Source organism: Chenopodium album, chromosome 13 (assembly GCF_948465745.1).
Source record: "Chenopodium album chromosome 13, dcCheAlbu1.1, whole genome shotgun sequence".
Classification (NCBI taxonomy): domain Eukaryota; kingdom Viridiplantae; phylum Streptophyta; class Magnoliopsida; order Caryophyllales; family Amaranthaceae; genus Chenopodium; species Chenopodium album.
Window position 1 is genome coordinate 55,569,162 of NC_137846.1, and position 22,620 is coordinate 55,591,781.

General features: G+C 36.8%; 1 protein-coding gene across 2 annotated transcripts in view; it reads right to left on the minus strand.

Moving 5' to 3' along the window:
• Positions 1-15,885, minus strand: part of LOC145575053 (peroxisome biogenesis protein 5-like) — a 28,917-nt gene extending 13,032 nt beyond the window's left edge. Inside the window, exons 1-7 of one of the 2 annotated variants that reach the window (XM_081632986.1) lie at positions 15,557-15,885; positions 14,906-15,040; positions 14,651-14,804; positions 8,766-8,959; positions 7,615-7,857; positions 7,204-7,323; positions 5,385-5,549 (exon numbers count right to left, since the gene is read on the minus strand). In XM_081632986.1, coding sequence (XP_081489112.1) covers positions 5,385-5,549; positions 7,204-7,323; positions 7,615-7,857; positions 8,766-8,959; positions 14,651-14,804; positions 14,906-15,040; positions 15,557-15,676 — 1,131 coding nt within the window. In that variant the 5' untranslated portion in view covers positions 15,677-15,885. The remainder of the gene's footprint in view (positions 1-5,384; positions 5,550-7,203; positions 7,324-7,614; positions 7,858-8,765; positions 8,960-14,650; positions 14,805-14,905; positions 15,041-15,556) is intronic. The other variant, XM_081632985.1, reaches the window with a different exon arrangement.
• Between the last annotated feature and the right edge of the window lie 6,735 nt (positions 15,886-22,620).

Sequence of the window (22,620 nt, forward strand, 5' to 3'; positions counted from 1 at the left end):
CTTCCAACAGCACCACCCTCTCCCACCCTCTCCCACCGGAACTTAAACCCCCACCAAAGCCACCAAATTCCCCACTATACTACTCCCACTAAAATCACCCAAAACCCAGTCACTCCCTATGAAAACCACCAAAACCTCCACCAACACCATCAACGAACAACCAACATTGCTGCCATAAAAAATGAAACACCAAAAACCAAAACCTCTATCACTCTCACCAAAATCATCACCACTCGCATTGAAATTGACCAATACCCCACCACTCTCCGCGAAAACCACCTACACCGCCAACACTCTCACCGAAAACCACGCACCACCTCTAAATCTTCAAGCCTCTAACTTACCAATGCATCCAGATCTATAACCTATAAAATTATAAGTATATATTACTATCCAAACTTCAAGGTGGTGGTCGTCTCATGAACTTGACATGGGTTAATTCTTTTTTTTTTTTTTCTTAAATTCAAAACTAATTGTTTTCGATTTGATTTTTTTTTTTTTCAATTTGACTGGCTTTTCTAGATTTGTTGGAAATTTTGGTTTTTTTTTTATTAGTTTTAAAACAGTTGTGGTGTAATGATGGTGATGGTGGTGGTTTATGTAGTGGCGGTGGATGTGGTGGCGGAGGTTACTATTGTGGTTTTATTTTTGGGGCAAAGCGAAGACCAAAGCGCGTTGTTTTATTTTTGTGGTGTTTCATTACGCCACAATGTCTTGCTGAGTCTCTGGTCCCTAAACTTTCATCATTCTTAATATAAAATGACATATTATATGGGCAAAATCCCTAAACTTTTCCCTTCACTTGACAACTCAGCAATTTAGTCCCTAAACTTTGCCTAGTCATTAATTTTTTCGCCGGAATAAGTGTTTAGTGGTGGTGGAGGGACCAAAATCAGACTTTTGAAAGTTGAGGGTCCTAAATCAAACTTATACCAAAGTTTAGGGACCGTATTTGATCTTTACTCCATACAGCTGTCACTATTCAGTCCACTACCCAATTTTTATTTAAAAGACAAAAAAGATGTGATAGTTTTCATCGACTTTCATGGAGAAACGGATCCTCGCCGGAAAACTTATACTTTGGGTTCTTTTTCCTTGGATTCTCCGTCGGGAACGCTTGATGCGGCCGATTTTCAATTCATAACATCCGTAACGGCCGAAATTGCGGAGCTTTGAAATGCAGCGCGCTGAATCGGAAAAATTCGGTTCGGTAAAATTCAAATCCGTTACAAAACGGCCAATATGTAACGATGCGGCCGCATTTTAAAACCCTGGTGGACATGAACTTGGATTCAAATGTCCACATATTCCGATGGACATGGACTCGAAATCCACCTAATTGAACTTGGAGTTGGATCTGATTCAAGAGTTTGATATCGTTTGTAGACTTGGCAAACGGGTTGTTCGGGTCGGGTTCGCAAATATTCGGGTCGGGTCGGGTTAATTCGAGTTTCGGGCCATCACTTCAGGTCAAGTTTGGGTCGTGTCAATCAGGTCGAGTTAGTTCGGTTCGAATCGGGTCAATTTTTAGAACCAATTTTCGGGTCAATTTCGGGTCGGGTCAATTCGGGTCGGGCTAAGTTTGTGTTGGGTCACCAAAATAAATTCCCTTACAAAAAATTGTTAGAAAAATAAAGTAAATCAATCAATCAATCAATCAATCAAAGCCTTAATCCCAAAAGTGGGGTCGGCTAACATGAACCAAATTTGATTATTCCGTGTAGTCATCAACATAAATCTTTCTCCTCCATCCCTTACGATCCAAAACTTCATCCTCACGTAAATCCATGCACTTCATATCCTTCCTCACTCCTTCCAACCAAGTCATCTTTGGTCTCCCTCTTCCTCGTTTAATCCCTCCATGGTCCCACTCTTCCACTCTTCGCACCGGTGCACCCTCGGGTCTCCGTCTTACATGTCCAAACCAACGCAGACGATTTTCCCTTAATTTATCTACAATGCCCGCCACACCTACTTTCTTGCGAATAACCTCATTTCTGATTCTATCTCTTAAAGTGTTTCCACACATCCACCTTAACATGCGCATTTCCGTAACCTCCATCTTTTTAATATGCTCTTTCTTAGAAGCCCAACATTCTGTACCATAGAGCAACACTGGTCTTATGGCAGTCCTGTAGAATTTTCCCTTCAACTTTAAGGGAATGCTGCGGTCGCATAACACTCCCGTGGCCGCTCTCCATTTAAGCCACCCTGACTTAATCCTGTGGGTCACGTCTTGATCAATGTCACCATTCTTCTGGATGATCGACCCTAGGTACTTAAAACATTCACTCATGGTCAAATCCTTTCCATCCAAACTCACCACTTCATTGCTTGTCCCCCTCTGAGTGCCAAAACGACATACCAAATATTCAGTCTTACTCCGACTTAGCTTAAACCCTCTAGATTCCAACCTTTGCCTCCATTGCTCCAACTTGACATTAACCCCATCCTTAGTCTCATCCACCAAAACGATATCATCTGCGAACAGCATACACCATGGAACCTCATCTTGAATTGGTCTAGTTAATTCATCTAGAACCGTTGCAAAAAGAAAAGGGCTTAATGCAGACCCTTGATGCAATCCGATTGTAATAGGGAAATCTTTTGTCAACCCTCCGCATGTCCTCACATTTGTTGACACATCCCGATACATATCCTTAACTAGGTCTACATACCTTCGTGGGATACCTTTCTTCAACATTGCCCACCAAAGTATCTCTCTTGGCACCTTGTCATATGCCTTCTCTAAATCAATAAAGACCATATGAAGATCTTTCTTCTTTACCCTATAAAACTCCATCATTTGTCTTATCAAATGGATTGCCTCCATAGTAGATCTCCCAGGCATAAAACCAAATTGGTTATCTGAAATGCTTGTGCATGCCCTCAACCTTTGTTCAATCACCCTTTCCCACAACTTCATAGTATGGCTCATAAGCTTAATTCCTCGATAGTTAGAACAATCTTGAGCGTCTCCTTTGTTTTTATAAACCGGGACCAAGGTGCTCTTCCTCCAATCTTGTGGGATCCTTGTAGCCGTCCATATCTTGTTGAAAAGGTTTGTTAACCAATCAATACCAATCTTACCCAAACACCTCCACACCTCTATCGGTACCCCATCAGGGCCAACCGCCTTCTTAGGTTTCATCTTCCTCAGTGCAATCTCCACCTCTACTCTCCTAATCCTTCGCACATACTCCATGTTGATTTCTTCATCACTCATAGAGGTATCTCCTATCACAACTCCATTACTTCCATTAAATAATTCATCGAAGTACCCCTTCCACCTGTCCTTGATGCCCTCCTCTTGCACTAGGACCATTTGGTTCTTATCTTTGACACACTTCACCATGCCAATATCCTTCCTTGCCTCTTGTCTTCTCTTTGCCATCTTATAAATGATCCTTTCTCCCTCCTTGGAATCAAGCTTTTCATAAACCTCCTGATATGCCTTTTCTTTTGCTTGGCGAACAGCTGCCTTTGCCTTACTCTTAGCCTCCTTATACGCTGCAAAGGTTTCATCACTCCTACATTTTCCTAAGGCTTGATAGCATTCCCTTTTTTGCTTAATTACTGCTTTCACCTCTTCATTCCACCACGAAGTATCTCTCTGTACCGAAGTTCTTCCCCTTACTTCCCCTAAGACCTCTTTGGCCACTCTTAGGAAACAGTTCTTCATTCGTAACCAAGTCATGTCCGGATCCACCTCTCCATCCCAATCCGCTTCTTCAATTACCTTTTCTGTAAAAACCTTAGCTTTTGCATCCCTTAGGGTCCACCATCTTATCCTTGGTTCTTCTTGTCTAACTTTTTTCTTCGCCTTCTCTTTCAGACGAATAGTCATTACCAATAGCCGGTGTTGGGTGACCACACTCTCCCCTGGGATAACCTTACAGTTTATGCAACTTTGTCTATCTATGCTCCTTGTGAGCAGGAAGTCTATTTGAGTTGCATTTGCTCCATTCCGAAAAGTTATCAAGTGTGAATCCCTCTTCTTAAACCAAGTATTAGCCAAAATTAAATCATATGATTGGGCAAAATCCATAATAGCTTCACCACCGGCGTCCCTCTGCCCATACCCAAAGCCTCCATGGACACTCTCATAGCCATCTCGGCTCGCCCCAACGTGCCCATTTAGATCCCCTCCAATATATAACTTCTCTGAGTGGTGGACACCCTGCACCACCTCGTCTAGGTCCTCCCAAAATTGTCGTTTCTCTTCTGCATCTAAACCCACTTGGGGAGCATAAGCACTGATAACATTCACAATCTCCTTGCCACATAGCAACTTCAGCCTTATCAACCTATCGTTCTTCCGATAGACCTCGATCACCTCTTTTGCCAACCTCTCATCGAGAACCACACCAACTCCGTTCCTAGCTCCACCATTCCTTGTTTTGTGGCTCGTTTCTTGCCCAACATACCATACCTTATACCCCAAAACCAAGCCTCGAGCTCCTTCTCCTGTCCATCTTGTCTCTTGGAGGCACATGATCGTGAGTACCTATTACTTATTAGGAAAGAAAGAAGCCTTAAACTAAGTAATTAACCATTTCACCCTATTCGCTTTAGGAATCGGGTCACTTCGGATCGGGTCGATTTGGGTCAATCAATTCGGATTCAAATCAGGTCGGGTCACTTCAGGTTTCGGGTCAAGTTTGGGTTTTGGGTCAATATCGGGCATCAGGTCATATTCGGGTCAACTCTATTTCGGGTCAAGTTCGGGTTAGTTCGGGTTCGGGTCATTTTCGGGTCAATGATTTCGGGTCAATTTCGGGTCACGGGTCGGGTTAGGATTGCCAGGTCTAATACTTTGTATAGAACTTGGATCCTAAGGGTCAAATCCAAGTCCGATCCATTACAACAAGAAAGTGATCGCAAAACAATTTAAATTATGTAATGAAATAACTTTAGCAACTTTACGAATTCAAACAATACTGTCTTAGTTATTCATACATCCATATCATAAAATTACAAAATATGTTGTTAAATAATTAACAGTTGCTAAAAAACATTGGGTATGAGTCTTCATATACACAAACCCTACAAGGATAATGATCAATATTACTCAAAGGATACAACACAACACACAAGTGATCTAAAATACATAAAGATTTGCAAGATAATCTTAAAATAATGAAATGAAGCTCGTCAATGTGTAAAATATTTGGCCACACACTAGTTGCTTTATGATATCTCGAGGTCATGAGCTTTTTTGTCCATTACCCTTTTTTTGTTTACGGTGTCTTTCTCATCTAATTTACAATTACTTAGTTTAGAATATAACTAGTCAAGTTACTTTTTTACAGATATTATACAGTTAGGATTCAAGCATAAAGCACAACTGAACATGTCTAAAATTTCAGAAGATGCAAACTTGCCTCTTTAGAAAACTGGTCAGCCCATGAAAGACCCCCATCATGATGTTGTTGGTATTCTGCTCCCCAGTCCCCAGACGCAGATATTGAACTCTCCTTGACTTGATTTCCTTCAACAAAAAGTTCACCACGACTCATCTTTGATACGAATTGAAGAAATCTTGAATTCTACAAATTGGAATGTTTACCAGAAATTAAGACTATGCGATGCAAACCAATCTCAGAACAAAAATGAACACAAAAAGCAGGATCAAACATTAGATAGACATTGTATGATAAAAAACCCTAAAAACTAGTGTAACACCCCGACCCCAAACAAATTAGGGAGGGGCCTATTGTCACGAAATGCGCATGAAGGGCCAACAACTGTCCCCACAGACCAACACAAATTCTTCCGGCGCATTTTATCCTCACTCATGCGCACCCCGAGAAAATTTCTCGGGAGGTCACCCATCCCAAGACTATTCTTAGCCAAACACACTTAACTGTGGAGTATCTTAGCATATGAGCTTCTTAAAAGGAAGATGCATCTTGTTGATACGAATAGTATATCAAATCCTTTTAAACCAATCATGAGGTGCATTACAGCTAGTATTATTTTTTTACTGACAAATAGGTCCACTACAATACAATACTGCATATAAAGAGAATCTAAGTAGAACTGGAAGAAAGTAGCAAAGATAATTCCCAACTCTCGCAGAGATTGAAGGTTTCTTTTTTATTCGTGATTAACAAAATGCACAAAGTCAATGTTATGTGTTTGGTTCAATTCCCTAAGCCTATGGCAGAAAAAGCTCATGAAAAGAAAATTCTCCATTCATTCAATTCTAATGCAAAATATTAAATGTCTTTATATAGTCAAAAATAAAAACACTGATTCCTACTAGATTATAATAATAACAAAATCTAATCAAAGCATATCATAGTGGAATAAAAACGAGCTCACAAAATGTACCCATTACAATCTTGATGAATTTCAGAAGTCTGAACAAATCAATCAAAGATAGACATAATTAATGCACCTTCATAAACATCACATAAAGGCCTTACTAGTGAGTTCCATCACATCTAAATTCAATGAGGGAAACTCCTAAAGCTTCTATGACCCAGCCTAAAGGGAAACCAAGCAACCCAAGAAACCATCAAAAGGTATTTAAGAATAGCAGAATACCACCCTAATTTTTTTAACGGAGAAAGCATACCACTCTAATGCATAATAGTAAAAGCATAATGCTTCACACCATAGCAGTGCTATCTTTACTTATGTCTTTCAAGTGGCTTTAAGGTTGCATATCAGGTCCCAGTGTCCCACTAAGATGGACACTTTATGTTAGTTGTGTTGCTCTGTCCATTTTTATTTTAAGTGTCACAATTTGAATAGCACATAGTTTAGGTAATTTAATTGACTTTAATGTAACAAGACATAAGTAGGGGTAGTTGAGGTATCAAAAGAAATAACAAGAAAAAGATAGTGGAAGTAATAGTTAAATACAAGTAAGAGACGTGAGAGGAGAGAAATAATATTTTTAAAAGTTAAAAATAAAAACAGTAGTAGGTATATGTGGGGACCATGAGAAGAAAGAAATAATATTAAAATGTATTAGTTTGCCAAAAAAAAAGAAGTGTTAAAACTTAAAAAAAAAAAAAAGGTTGCATTAAGAAATTGTAACACTTGAAAAACATGGAGGGAGTATTATGTTTTGCTCCCCCAACACCCCCCCAAAATGTACGAAGTACACCCTCTCCCCAAAAAATGTCATAATATTGAAAAGAAAATGATACTCAATTATAGATTGAAGTAACCCAAGGATAACACTCAAACCTGAAACTTGGGATCATTGTTTTGGGCTAATGTGTGTGCAAGAACACGGGTTTGCTCCATTCCAGCTAGCCTTGACATATGTTGATTTGATTGATTTAGAGATACAGCCTGAGCTTGATCCTATAAAAAGGAGAGAGGCATCAGTTATTGACAAATTGAACAGATCAACAACATAGATCACATTGAGAAAGAGTAAAATATTTCTTCAGATAATCAAAATTCTTGCTGGCAAAATTTGTAATTTAGTATCAAATGGATGCAAAATAAGGTAGGAAATAGCAAACTGGTAACACATTAAGAATGTGGAAATCAGATTTGGTGATTTAACACGTACAACTTTAATACCCACAGCTAACTTATCGTCCTATAATAAGAAGGTAAAGCAGCAGAGTTAAAGGCTGCACTTCTTACATGCTCAAACTCTGAGGCCCAACCATTAGGACCGTGTTCCTGCTCAAATAAATTGGCCCAACCATTCGGATTGAAAAGTTCCGGCTTGTTCTGCCTATATTCGGCAACCCAGCCATCAGCAACAGGAGCACGAAGCCCTTGTGACTCATTCCAGTACTCTTCCAGCTCCCTTACCCTACCAGGCAGAGGTCCCTTTAATTGAATATCATTGTCAATATCCAGAGAACATAGTAATGCATCCACCTGAGGAAAAATATATAACAAATAGTTAATATGGCCAACATTCCAAATGTTCAGCATTGTTTGCATTCAAGTCAAAACTACAGAAAAAATCATTCTGCCTCGAGCAAATCAAAATGACCCCTAAAAACTACTCATTCCATCACTTTTTCTATGGTTACACTTTGACCTTCACGGCCTCCAACGCACATCTTTGACCGTGTATAGTTTGCAAATTCATTTCAAGACGAATCCAACAACATCCCACATGATATGTTTTGATTTTTATAATAGAGTAATTTTTTTTAGTCAAAGTTTATACACGTTGACCATCAAAGTCAAAATATAGTCATTGAAAAGAGACAGAGGGAGTAGCAACAATCTTTGCACACTAAAAATTCCCTGCATAAGAAGGAGATTGTCCATCAGGGGGGGTGTAGAAGACAGCCACTATAAAAGGACCCCTATTTCACTCTCATTTCTGGCTATCCTCCAGCTGCTACTTGTGTTATACAAGTGATGAGTGTGAGTAGGACTCTACATATAATTTTAATTGCTCATGTTAGATACAGAAGGTCCAACGTAGATCAACCATGTACATAACCACATTTCAATAAATAGGCAAATTTAGCACCTAATTAGATACTTAAGTCCAAATGACCAAGTCTAGCTTGTGTGTCTGTGTGTAGGGGGGAGGGGGGCATCATTAACTAACCCCCCCTCTCTCCTTGTCATCTCTCTCCCTCAACATTGAATCTTTTGGCGAACACCTTCAATTTTGCTCCAGTTAAAGAGGCGAATGGTTTTTATCAATTTTACTAAGTGATGAGAGAGAAAATAGAACCAATTACTTTATAGTAAGGTGGATTTATAATAACCATAATATTTACAACTCATAAAAGGAATAAGCAACTAAATAAATGACGACAAACCTGTGCATTAATGTATTCCTCACTCTTGTCGGCAAAAAAATGTCGAGCCATTATGCTGCTGCGATTACGAATACATTGTTTTTCCCCTTTGGTCAACCCCAACATAGGTAGTGCAGTGGGACGAAAAGGTGCACCAAAACGGCTACTATCAACAAAGGAATGCAGAAAACCAGACAATATTTTTTGTGGTGGTCCTGCATAGTTCAGCAATCAGTCAGCTAGCTTGATTATGAACACACCTAAACACAACTCTCAAAACATCAATGTAAAGAAACTACCTCACAAATGTTTATAACAATTGCAAACACATTATCTTAAGTTTCTTGAGAGGAATTTCTCTGTTGACCATATATAGAAGACTAAAGGTCCTCCTAAAGAAAATCCCTATCTTTTTCCAAGGCATCATCAAAGCAAATGATTAGAGTCCAAAAGTGCATAGATTTCTTTACATTTGTACAATGTCTATGGGGTGTTTTACGGCTCATTTTATGTTTTATTTATTTGCAGTTCCAAACCTTCTATATGTGTTTTTGTGGGTGTTTTGAACCTTTATTGGTGTTGCATGAAGTTTTCAAACTAGACCATTAGGAGTTTGCAAGGTTCTAATTGATAAATTGCCACACCTCCTTGGATTCTTCAAGCCCAAGGCACTTTATAATCATCTGAATTAGAGGATTTTGCAGCTAGAAAAATAGGATTTCGGAAGAACTTCTTGTTTCCTTTAATCTTTCTAAAGTTGGAGCCTTGGAGGGGAATTGAAATCCCCCCAACACTATCTTTAAAGATTAATTCTAAGCCCTTTTCAATCCTTACAAACCAATGTGGAATAAAGGATGGACTTGTAAATCACATTTGCATCTTGACAATTGTACTTTTCAACTATTCAACAGATATTTGTTCTTTTAGCAATAGTATTGTTATTTTAAGTTTTAACATATATTAATGCATAGTGCATGAATTGCTCGATACGATCAACATTATCATCATACCTTGTTAAACTTATATACCTAATGTCTGATACTACTTAATGACTTATGAAAGCAGCAAGGAGTTCTAATCATATTGTACCTCTTACATTGATTGCAATTGTCATCTTTAGTAATCTTTGCTTATCATGTGATTTTAGTATGTTAGTTGTACAAAATAAATGATGTCCGTGTCATTTTAACGATAATTGAAAATGTATGAGGTGGTTCAACTAGTAAGGGTTGTCAATCTATCTAATGACCAATTCAATGAATCAAAAATCGGGTTGAAGCATGGTGGATTTCTATTACTCTATTATTAGCCATGTCATTTATCGTGTCTTTGTTAGTTCCTTGCGTCAATATCTAAATCTCCAAAAAAAACTCTTAGTCATGCCCCCAACCCCCCAACTCCCTCCCATTTTTAAGAACATTATATCCTGACTAAAAATGCTCCTAAGAAAAGAAGTCTTATTCTTACCAGACACTTTATCTTATAAGTGAATAAAGTGAAGGCAGAATATTGTTTACTCTTGTATCCTTCACCTATTTTTCTATTGCTTTTATTGATACCTTTGTGTGGGAAGAATTGACTGCAACCATGTTCTGCCAAAGATAATTTATGGCTTGAAGCCTTGAACAAATAGATGAAGAAAGGTTTAATCACTAGGATGTGGTGGGTTAGAACCCCACCCCCCCCCCCCCCCCACCCCCCCAAAATAAATATATATAATAAATAAAAAGGCTGGTATTTCTTTCTTTTTTTTTAATTTTTTTTTTTTTTTGAAGAAAACGGTCAGTGCTATTATTCAATTAACAAAGAGTCCGTTACAATATAAGAATTAATCTCCGAAGGAGAATGATTAATCCACACTTGTTCATCACCAAAGGGCACTGATCTAGCGAGATGGTGGGCTGGTATTTCATTTGACTATCAATTTGTGCCCTTAAAAATGAAACCGATACATTTCTTTGGTATCTTAAGAGTTGAAGTTCCCTTTTTTTTCAAGCTACTGTAATGCACCAATGCTATGAATAAATATTAGTTTTTTAGAAATACTATGGTGGTTGGAATTGGATACAGAGAGTGAATCCAAGAGCGAACATGGAAAATTCTAATTTCAAAGGTACAAAGGCAAGTTCATGAAGTTTCCTAATTTATAATATGGGTGTGGGACACAGCAAAATTTTAAGAAAAAAAATCTGTAAATTTCTCCAATTAAAGCGGTACAGGAGACAATACTACTCCATGTAACTTATCAAAGAAAAAATAAATAAAGAAGAAAAGAAAAGAAAAAAAGTATAAGATGTAGTGCAGAAAATTAAGTAGCAATTTATCATAAAATAATGAAGTATTCACACACAGAAATGCAAAAGGGAGCCAAATGATTGAAAATTCAAAATACTATTACATGCCCACATGACCTCCGCTCCACATTCGATTAATGGAGGAGAGCAAAAAGCTCAAAATAAGAAAAGAAACAACCCCAATTACGCGTGACTTCTGCCCCCCATTTAATTAATTTGGAAGAGAAAAGCTCAATAGAAGAAAAGAAACAAATGCCCATTAACAATATAAGAATAGAATGGTAATACTCAACAGCCAACCCCATAAAAATCTAGCAGCAGTTGCCCAAGAAATTGACCTTGCTCATAAAGGCAAATGTTTTGCCCTTACCTTCAATTTGCACATCTAAAATTGACCCTATGAACCCTAGACATTTTTTATATCTCATTATCTTGCCGCCCTTTCAATGAGCATGTTACAGTAGAAATGCTTGATAGGTATAAGAATAGGATTCAGTGTCCGCACTGGGTCAGGTTGTGTCAAGAAGGGTACAGTAGGGGAAAAGTGACAATTCTGACTATCACAACAATCTAGTCGATTAAGTGCTGCATAATTTTTTTTTTCTTTGATATGAGATAAAGTGATTCATAATATTATAGGTTCTGCTTAGTTCTCAGTATGTGACAAGGATTCAATGTCCGCACTGGTCAGGTGTCAACAAGGGCATGGTTCAACAATATAGTTGATAAAGGTGCTACATGATATTCATTTAGTTAGGCAAATCCTAAAGCAAGTTTCTTTTCCTAGACTTGGCAGCTTGAAAGTGTAAGATCCCAACAAAAGACAAACTCAAATTGAAGAAATATCATATATTACACTCTACCGAAGGCAATCCCTGCAAACTTCATAAACGACTACATAAATCAATTTATTCACCAGTTCCTTTCTTCCAGGCACTTGATTTCATCTAAGCATAGAATTAATTGTCAAGCCTACTGTAATGAACAATACTTGGCAAATTGGATTAAACCTTTTTTTCCCTAGTTTATTGTTAGGAATGAGTTGGCTTCAAGAAAGAAAAATGAAATTGTTGAGGTAGCATTGAATAAGAGGTTGAAGAATCAAGTGATTTGCCGACATGTGGAAGTTGAATCCTTATATTATATGGTATCATACAGAATTTTAAGGGAAACTCCTTATCTATCTTGACATCTAATATGTTTTAGAAAAAAAAAAATGTAAATAATCTTACAAAAGCTGACCCGATGTATTGAGGTAGTAGACTAGTAGGTATAGTTTTATTATCAAGGAATGTGAGAGAAGATGGGGAGATAAGATGATTATAAACAATATTTTATCACGTAGACCTAGCCCAAAATGAGAAAGTTAATTAGGAGACAAGGAGAGTATATACTTGTGTAAGAAAACAATGTCAAATTTAGTCAAACTAAGAAATCACATCTGATAACAACAACTGAAGTCTGATTTGCCAACTATGATCCTCACCTTCCATTTCCTTCTCTCTAATGTATATATCCCATCTAAGTCATCTTTGATCTTCCCAACATCCCCTTATCTTCATTTCTAATTTTATCCTTTAAGATGTACCCACACATCCATCTCTAATACGATCCCTCTTGAAAGCCAAACATACCCTTTAGCTTTAAAGGTTGCTATAATCAAACAATACTCCTTGAGTCAACCAAACTTATTCACGTGGGTTACATCTTGATTAATTTTTTTATTCTTTTGTGAAATTGACCTAAGGTATTTAGAACACTCACTCGTGGACACCCCTTACCATCAAATCTTTTTATAACCCCGTACTTCAGTCTAAAGTGCATCACTCTCTTCCATAATTGGACTTAAGACCAAAAACCCAACCAGAATCAGACCCAGTAGATTCCGATCCTTAAAAAATAAGTGATTATATATATATATATATATATATATATATATATATATATATATATATATATATATATATATATATATATAATATAAATCAAATATCGGACTGGACCGTAAAAAATCAGTTCCAAACCGGAACTCGAACCAGTTGATTCCAGTCTGGTCTTCGGTTTGGGTTTGGACCGGTGTACAACCCTAATTGAGCATCCCCTTTGTTCTTATAAATTGGCACTTAATTGCTCTTCCTCTAATCATGTGGCATCTTGTTTATTCTCCAAATCTTGTTAAACATGTCTGTTTGCTAATCAACCTTTCCAAACATCTTCAAACCTCAAAAAGGATACATTTGTGCCAACTTCTTTCTTTAGTTCATTCTCTTCAATGACTTCTAAGCCAACAAAAAAAAAAAGAAAACATAAAAATTATTATTCAAGATCACCTAATTTCAAGGAAAGATAACATAGCCTAAAGGGGGGCATCAAGTAACTCCTCTAAAACAAGCTACCCACCAGCTGGCTAATACATTGTCCAAGGAAGAAGCCTCCACTTTAAATAACCTTAGAAAGGATACCAAGACAAATTTTTTTGGTTTTTTTGGCAATATTACACAACACGGCAGAACACAGCCTGAGTGCCTGACTGTATTGCACGCTGCACCTGTTGTTCCTGCATCTGGCTGCTGATAGTGTATTCTGGCTGTAAAGCATGGATGTTCAAGAAACACGTTTTTCATTGCTGCCCTCTGCTTAATTCATGTCACCTCAAACCAGTGTATGAAAAGGTGTGCCTAGGGAGCATCTAGGCGCTAGAGCTCTGGGGTAGAGCGTTTACTATGTGAGACGCACCAGGGTTGCATCTTAGTTGCACATCAGTCAATTTTTTTTATTTAAGTAGCACCTCATTTCAATGAGGCGATCCAACACGCACCTAGGCACAGCAGGATTCCTATCGCCTTAGTGTGCCATGAGCATGTTTATAGACTGCCTCTAACATTGTCCTCTGTTTTGTTTCACGTCCTTACACCTGATCCAAGCTTCCTAATTTTCTTATAATCAACTTATCAAGCAATCCAAATGAGGGAAGTGGTGAACCTCACGCTATGACTCAAAACACCCAATCACAAGAACTCTAACAAAAGGCCTTGTTTCCATGTTAGGATAACAAAACATATCCAATTATTGTAAACTCTTGTTTCTAAGAGAGTGAGTGCATGTAAGAATTGAGTGGATTAAGCAAGAGAGATGTAGTAAAAAGATGCGTGAGTGTAAGAAAAAAAGGTGGATATAGTAGGAGAGAGTGAGTAAGAAGGTTTAAGTATTTGGTATAATGTGTTTGCCTAAAATAGAATAAAGTGAAATAGGTACCATTAAAAAAAATCCATTAATTTAAAAAATAAAAAAGAAGAAGAAAAACACTAATGGAAAGTTAGTAAATAATAAACAGAGAGTAGAACAATGCAAAAGGCTTAGACTTGGTAACATAACAAAAGCAAATGCATACCATATTGGTAGATGCCAAGGTACAAAACATATTTAGTCTTTATAGAGTCCTCACTCATATATCAAGAGCATTGTCACAAAATCCATATGCATATGAAGAGATATTCGACAGGAACACTAAACAAAGGTAACACCTACTTCCAAATCCACCTTGAGAGCAAGTCCATCCAAAAACCAAAGATAATAATACGAATAACAAAAAATGTAAAGCGTTATAATTACCATCCCAAGATTGTTGAGTTTGAGTAGCAAATCCTTCATTATAAATGTGCCGTGATTCAAGAAAATTTGATTCCCTCTCAGGTTGTATATCATCCCAAGCTTCCGTAAATCCACTATAACTAGCAGAACGATAGTTGTGAAGAAAGCCCACGTCCTAACAGAATATTCGGAAATCCATCAGTGCGTAACATACATAATTGCACTATGTATCACCATCATACATTGTCATTAATTACTAAGCCAAAAACTACACACCTGGCCAGCTGAGTGTTGGTTAAATTGATATTCTGACTCTGAACCGGGAAGAGCTGTCAACTGCTCATCAGAATTTGAGTAAAATTGATTGCTGGAACCTGAGGAAGTTGACGTAGGGATCTCCTTCAACCTTTCCTGTTATATAATATATATAACAATCAGAATAAGGGAATTTTATTCATGAGATTCAAGCATCGCAGTTGTACATAATGCTATCAAAACTCAAAAGTGCCGTTTAATCGGCATATGTAATGTTCCAAAACGTGTTTCTCACTCACTCACCCAACACAATACATGCATTTCCCATTCATTTATTTCTAAAGTTTACTATCGCAGCAAGTGTAAAGACTAATCTGCTCTACAATTTATATCAGTTTGATGCCAAGATAACACAAAATATAGACGAAATGATAAGAAAAGCTGAGTGGGTGAAGAATCAAAGGGTGATGTCAGACTCCGATGGTAAAACATATGGAATTAATCAGGCATACATTAATTAAGTTGTAGATAACAAGTCCAAGCTATAGCGCAGGCAATAGAAATCATTGACTAAAATTCCACCCTTTCCGTCAGCGCAATAATAATAAAATAATACTCGTACAACAGAAGGTTAGCAGAATTAAGGGAAAAATTTAGGGGAAAACAAAATACCTGTGTTTTGGAGGATGAGCCAATAAGGGCGTTGGCCAGAGAACCCAGAGGATTAGAAGAGGAGGATGAGCCGGAATCGTTACAAGAAGCACCACCTGTAACCAAATCCCGCATCGCCATGATAGACCAGATTTAGCTGCTGAAGATGAATTACCCTCTCTGTCCAATCTCCACCCACCCTCTCGCCTTCCTCTTCACCGCTCGTACACTCCTCTCTCTGACTCACTAATTCTAACTTGTGTCAAATTGGATTGCCAATGTTGATAATTATGATAAATCAACGGGAATAAATGAAAACAAAACAAAAAGAATCGAAGAGAAAAACAAAAACTAAAAATAAAAGAGTCCAAGCTAAAGAAAGAAAAAAAAGATAGAGCAATTGGGGATTTAATAGACCGACAATGTTTATGGAAATGTGATTCGATGAGGTGTTTATGGCCTTGGGGGGTTAGGTCGGTTTTTGCACGACACTCTTGAATGCGAGTTGAGAGAGAGAGAAAATGAGCCCTTTAAATTAAGCCCATCTTATTAAGGCTTGGGTCAATTTTTTTGGGTATCATAAAAATCAATTCTTGAATTATAATGTTTGTGTGTTGTATATTGATAAGGTATATGACAGGATAAAGTCGTATCACCTAATCAAAAGTAATTACCTAAGTCTTCTAACTAAAGTAGATAGGGAAGTAGGGTCGAATCCATAGGGAAACTGGTCTTTCTATTCCTAATTAATTAATTATAATCTAAATTATTAAAGTAACCAATTTATTGTTATTAAAAAGATATTAAACTACGGAGATCAAGTTAAGGGAGAAAATCAATAATTAGAAGGCCTAGGGTCACAGGTTCACCAATAATTAATATTCCGGGATAAAACATAACAATCAACAGTTAACATTGCACAAATAACATGATTAACAGGCTCTCGCAATTTATTAACCAACATAGATCTAACAGGCTCTCGCAATTTACTAGATCTAAGTTCCTATTGAAAATAGCCTTTAATATCAAATTAACATCTGCTCGATTCATCAATTCAATATTGCTAAACATTCACAATCAAATTACATCTGCTCGATTCATAATCTAATTGCAAAGAATTAAAACAATTCAATAAGAAATTACCATGCAACATCAATAATCAATAATAACAATTTATCCCTTCATATTAATTATGGATCCCCATAAACCCTAGAATTAAACTACTCAGACATAATTAAAACTAAACAGAACATAATAATTAAACAAGACATGAAGAAATTGAATGAGTAAAATACTGAGATTAATTAAGAGAGAAATCGTACCAAGACGGCGGAATTACAATGGAGTTAAGGAACAAGAGAGAATAAGTCTAGAGAGAGAAAGTCTAAGTAGTGAGAGAAAGTGAAAAGAAAAAGAGTAAGAGAAGTGAAAAAGAAGTATCTAATCTTGCCTAATAAAATCACATTAATACTAAGCAAGCACTAATCGCTAAACAAAGCTGAACGGAAAGTAACAACTCCCTAAGCCATACTCGCGCCCGGTCGGGCAGTGGCTCGCCCGACCGGGCCCGTCCTTTTTCCTCGTGAAGCTTTCTAGCGCCCGACCGGGCGCGCCTCCGGGCGAAGCCTGGTGGTTTGGGCGAGGCTTTTGGGCCTCGAGCTTCTACCTTTGGGCCTCCGAACTTGGCCCAAGTGCCATCAAACTGAGCCCTTAGTCACCGATCGATACCTCCGATCGGTCTTGGGCTATCGAACGTGGTCGCGGTCTTCCAACACTTGTAGATGCTCCTTGAAAACCCGGGAAAATGCTCCAAGTACGCAAATTCCTACAAAACTCAAGCAAAACTACCAAAGCACTGGAAAACACAAATTAGTAATAAAAGTGACTCGTAGGAGCCAAAAACACTACAAATTACGACCAAGGGACGGGGGTAAATATATATATAAAATGAACACATCAGCACACTTCTAGGGTATTAGCCCAATAGGTGCTCTTGGGGTCACCTTAACACATAGCGGGTAGGGGTGACATTCGGGCCGAGTTGGGTCACTTTCATGTTCGGGTTAGTTTGGGTTCGGATCAAAACACCCTGATCTGTTTAAGTTTTCGGGTCAGAATTCACAACCCTAACTTGGTTTTTTCGAGTTCAGGTCAACCCGAAAACAACTTGCGTTGACATGATTTATTTATTTATTTATTTTTATTAAAAAAATTAAGAGACTTATGCATTTTACTTACATTTGTCGCCCCAATACATTCATCTATAAATTAAATTTTACAATTTGATATGGTAATCTCTAATACTCCGTATCTAATACCTCGTTTGAAACTGGAAATTCACAAAGTTTAGATGAAATTAAATTGAAATTAATCTTAAAAATCAAACAAGATTATTATCAATATGAAACTCGCATCTTTCATGCTTGCAAAACAAAAGTAAAAAAAATAAAATAAAAAAAATTCAAAGAACAAAAGTAAGGATGAAATTCAGGAAAATTCAAAATCTATATTAATAGAAATAGAAGTATAATTAATGGAAGAAAAATCAGAAAATTAAAAAACAGAAGAAACAAAAATGAATAAACTAAATTTTACAGAAATTCAGAGTCGTTGAATTCTTGAGAGCTGAACAGAGGAAAAAATAGATAATTGAGACTTTGAGAGGGTGAGTGTTCATAGTCAGCTGATATTATGAGTAATTATTTAGGATCTTAGGGTTTAGTTTTATTAGGATATTTATTTGGGCTTTGGGCTGAATGCCTAAGTACCTAAGGTTTTTTTTTTAAATTTTTTTTTTCTATTTGGTCTATACCTTATTTTCGGGTTACATGGGTCAGTTTCGAGTTGAAATTTTCAACCTTAACCTAACCCATTTAATTTCAGGTCAGGTTCAGGTTGATCCATTTAAGTTTTCAGGTCAAAAATCTCAACCCTAACCCGCTATTTTCAGGTCGGATTCGTGTCAGGTTATCGAGTAACTCAGCATTTGCCAGCCCTAATAGTGGGTTTCGAGTTTTCGAGTGAGTTTAAGAAATAGGTGGAAAGTGAAGGCGAAGAGAAATGGTTGAAAAGAGAGAGTTAAGTGATATACGGATATGTGATGGGTTGATTGGGTGTTGACGTTTTGTGTTTTACGTATCGATGTTAGTTGATGATAGAGTGTGAAACCAATTATGTGGTTCAACTATCAGCTTGAATTTTTGGTTGATTTGGTCTTTTAACATGATATAAGAGTCAATGTTTCAAAAAAATCGTAGGTTCAGATCTTGTCCATCTCACCACTTATGTGGAGTATTAAGTGTTGGGCATGGGTAAGGCCCTCCTTGCTAAGATTCTATATGTATATGTCTTTGCATGAAGCATAAAAAATTTATAATGTGAATTTCAAGAAATTTAATCTTAAATTCTCAATCTACTAAAAAAGATGGTTTGGTTGTGTGTGAAAACAACTAAAAAGTGAAGTTGTGTGTGAAATTATAACGTGAATTTCTAGATATAATGTGAATTTCACTTCAAGCAGCTTATCATTTCAAGATATTTATAATGTGATTACTCAACAAAACCAATGATCTAATTTTGTGTGTAAAAAACAACTAAAAAGTGGGAAAAAAAAATACAAGACAATGGTGTAATTAATATGCAACTTTCTAAAAAGAAAAGTGGTGCAATTGAAAAAAAAAAGAGAAGAAGAATAGGTCTGTAGAACTCTCCCTTAGAGGATGTTAGCAATTTTCTAGGATAGAAAGATTTTAGCAATAGAGGGACTTGGTGAAGGAGTTATGTCTTCGATAAGTGCAATTACTAGATATATCAAGGATCACTATTATGGAGATAATAAGTTCATTCTATAGGGTCGTCAATATCTGGTGCTAGATATGATAATTGATCTTTGGGTTAGTTAAATAACCCAAAGCCTTATATAATGGATCCTATGAGGTCACACAACAAGGGTATTGGGTTAAGCAAGTAAGAGGCCCATTAATGGGCTTCATGAGCAATTAACTAATCATGAATTGGAATGGGCTAGCATAGTTAGATTGGAATTAGGTTTTGGGCTTTTGACATGGGCTCTTATTTAGAGATGAGATCTATAAATAAGATCCATGCCTAGGGTTTGGAGTAAGCAGTCATAATTCACACACAGTGAATTTTGACATCAAGGCAACCAATCCCAAAACCCTAATCCTCTCTCTAACTCACGGCTATCTCACTCCTCCCCTCGTCCGTACGGCCGGCCACCCTAGGTGGCGTGTGTGGTGTTCGTGGTGGTTTATGGTGGTTCGTTGCTCGCTCTTCTCCATAGAAGGTCAATTGAAGCTTTCAATTGCGACTAACTAGCAATAGTGGAGGTTTAACTTGTGCCCGTGGACCAAGTAGAGGAATCACGCTTGGGGTTCTTTATCTCCCTTTGTTCTTGCTCGATCGCACGTGGAATCACGCTTCAAAGGTACAATTATTTGTTCTTTATGTGTTATGCATTAGATCCTTGGATTAGGTACTGTATGAATATGATTCATGTTTATTTCCGCTGCGTAGTACCTATAAACTCCTACAGTGGTATCAGTTAGCCTATTGCATTTACGCATATTGCCAATAATTCTTTGATACTCCACAATTTTAATTCAATTAGGAGGGAGAATATTTAATTATGGGTCAATTATTATATTAAATGTGATTTAACTCTTGGAATTGATTAAATGTGATTTAATTATGCTCAAAATAGCCATGAAGAGGACCGAAAGTTAGCCCTAAAGTGTTCAAAATTTTCGAACCCCCTAACCCTATTTTTCGAATAATTTCGAATTTCTAGCCTTAAAATATGATTTTTGTGCTTGATTTTGATTTAATTCGATTTGTTTTATGTTTCATAATTTTAATTGGATTGATTTATGCATAAAAATGTTTTATGTATGATCAAATATTTAATTTTAAAAGTTAGAATTAAATTGGGATTAATTTTATGATAAACCCTAATTTTAAAGTTGAATGTGATTTAATTTTAATTTTATGGACTGATTTAATTTAATTACGATAAGTGTTATTTTAATTAAATTAAAACACAAAAAAAAAAATTAATTTGTGGCCGGCAACCGCGGCTGGGTGGCGCAGCCACGGCGGCTGCCGACCAGGTGGTCAGTCCAGAGGGAGGGAGGGAGGGCAGGTGGTCCGAAAGGTGGCTGGACAGCAACGTGCAAGAGTTGCACGGCTGCTGTCACAGCCACGCTAGGCTGCTGCTGCTGCCTCCTTTGCGCGGCAGTGGCTGCTAACCGCAGCCAGCCACCGTGGCTAGCTTTGGCTGGCCACGCACGGTGGCCTGCAGCCCCGGCAGAGGCAGCTGCCACGTTGCTGCCCTTGCGGCAGTGGCTGCTGTCATGGCAGCCAGCCACCGTGGCTAGCTACGGCTAGCCAACCACGGTGGCCGGCGTTGGTGGCGCACGGTTTTAAAAAAAAAAAAATTTGTTTTTTGAAAAATTATTTCAAGATAATTACAAATTATTTTGGGATAAAATCAGTTTTATTTTGGATAAATATTGTTTATTAAAGGATAAAATCAAATCTTTCAAAAGTTGTTAAGCTTGATATTATCCATATTTAAAATTGTTATCCATAATTAAAGTGGTTAATTATGGATAAGAATGATTAGGATATTCTGAGCATATTCCAAAAGGATAATAATTGATTTAAATAATGTGATTATCCCATAATTAATTTTGGATATAATTGATTTAAAATTTTGTGATTGGCTAGTAATTAGGATAGAATTTCCTAACTTTGTTAGGATAATCTTTAAGGATAAATATGATTTATCTTTTAAGATTAAAATAAGATTTGATTCTATCTCATGACTAATTTAGAATATATGATATTTTATTGATGATCATGAATAATATATGATATTATCTAATTGCTTTAATTAAAATATGAGATATTTAGATGCCATGTTTCCTTAATTGTGAACATTCGATGTTGTAGTTTAGGAAAGCATGATGAGTGATTTATTATGTGGCAATTTTATAATATATGATGTTGTTTATTGCTATATAACGACTAGTATGGCCCAGTAGATTGCTAAATACGATCTGCGCATCGTGATGTATTTTTGTAATCTTAGTACGGTCTACGAACCGATAAAGTATTTTGTAATTTCATTTTATTTTAGTTAAGTAGTAGATAGAATAGAGTAGAAATACAGGTTGCAGTTAATCCAAGAATCCCATGAAGTGAAGGCCCAAAGGAGCAAGGTGGATGAGATCCATGAAGATTCAAGTGGGAGCATTTACTTTATTAGTTTTCTTAGGATTAGGGGCCATGCTATGTCTTATTTATGCATTCAGTATTTTATGCATGTTAGATTTTATTGATGTTTTGTGATGATGCGCTAGAGTTCACTATTTAATCACAACATAATAAATCTAGATCCCAGTAATATTGAGGCAGCTTTTCCAATTAAAAACCCGACGAAACCTTCGATCGTTTATGATGGGTCGGCCTCAGCAGAGCGTCATAATATATCTTGGGGAAGTGGGGGTAGATCACGTTCTACACTTTTAATTGGTTATACTCAACAAGGTTACCTAAAGATCAGTTTAGAACCTTGAAGCTAAGGGTAATAATTAAACATGTGATGGTTAATTATTCAACCAAGAGTTACAAGAGTTGTAATCAGTAAAGAGTTTACTCACCTTGAAAATGTAATGGTTGATGGCAGGGCCTCAGTCCGGTCAATTATTACACAAATAAAGGATCTTGGAATCATTTTATTCAATATGGATCATTTAAAATTGAATAAATGTTTTAAAGTTACCAATTTAATTCGCTTTTGGTACTTTAAATTTAATAAACATAATTGAATTTTTACATGTCGTTCTAATTTTATTATTATATATAATCTCCTCGATTGAAAATAAAGTTGAGAAACGTTCTCAAAAGTTTAAAAGATAATCCATAAACCTATATTCTAATTTTGCTAAGATGGTTCTAAAAGGCAAGTTTTAGAAATCCATGTCACATGTCTAAGGTTGGTTTTATTCAAAATGTTTGAGTAAAATACCAACACATCTTCATTTTGAAAAATGTTTTAAGGG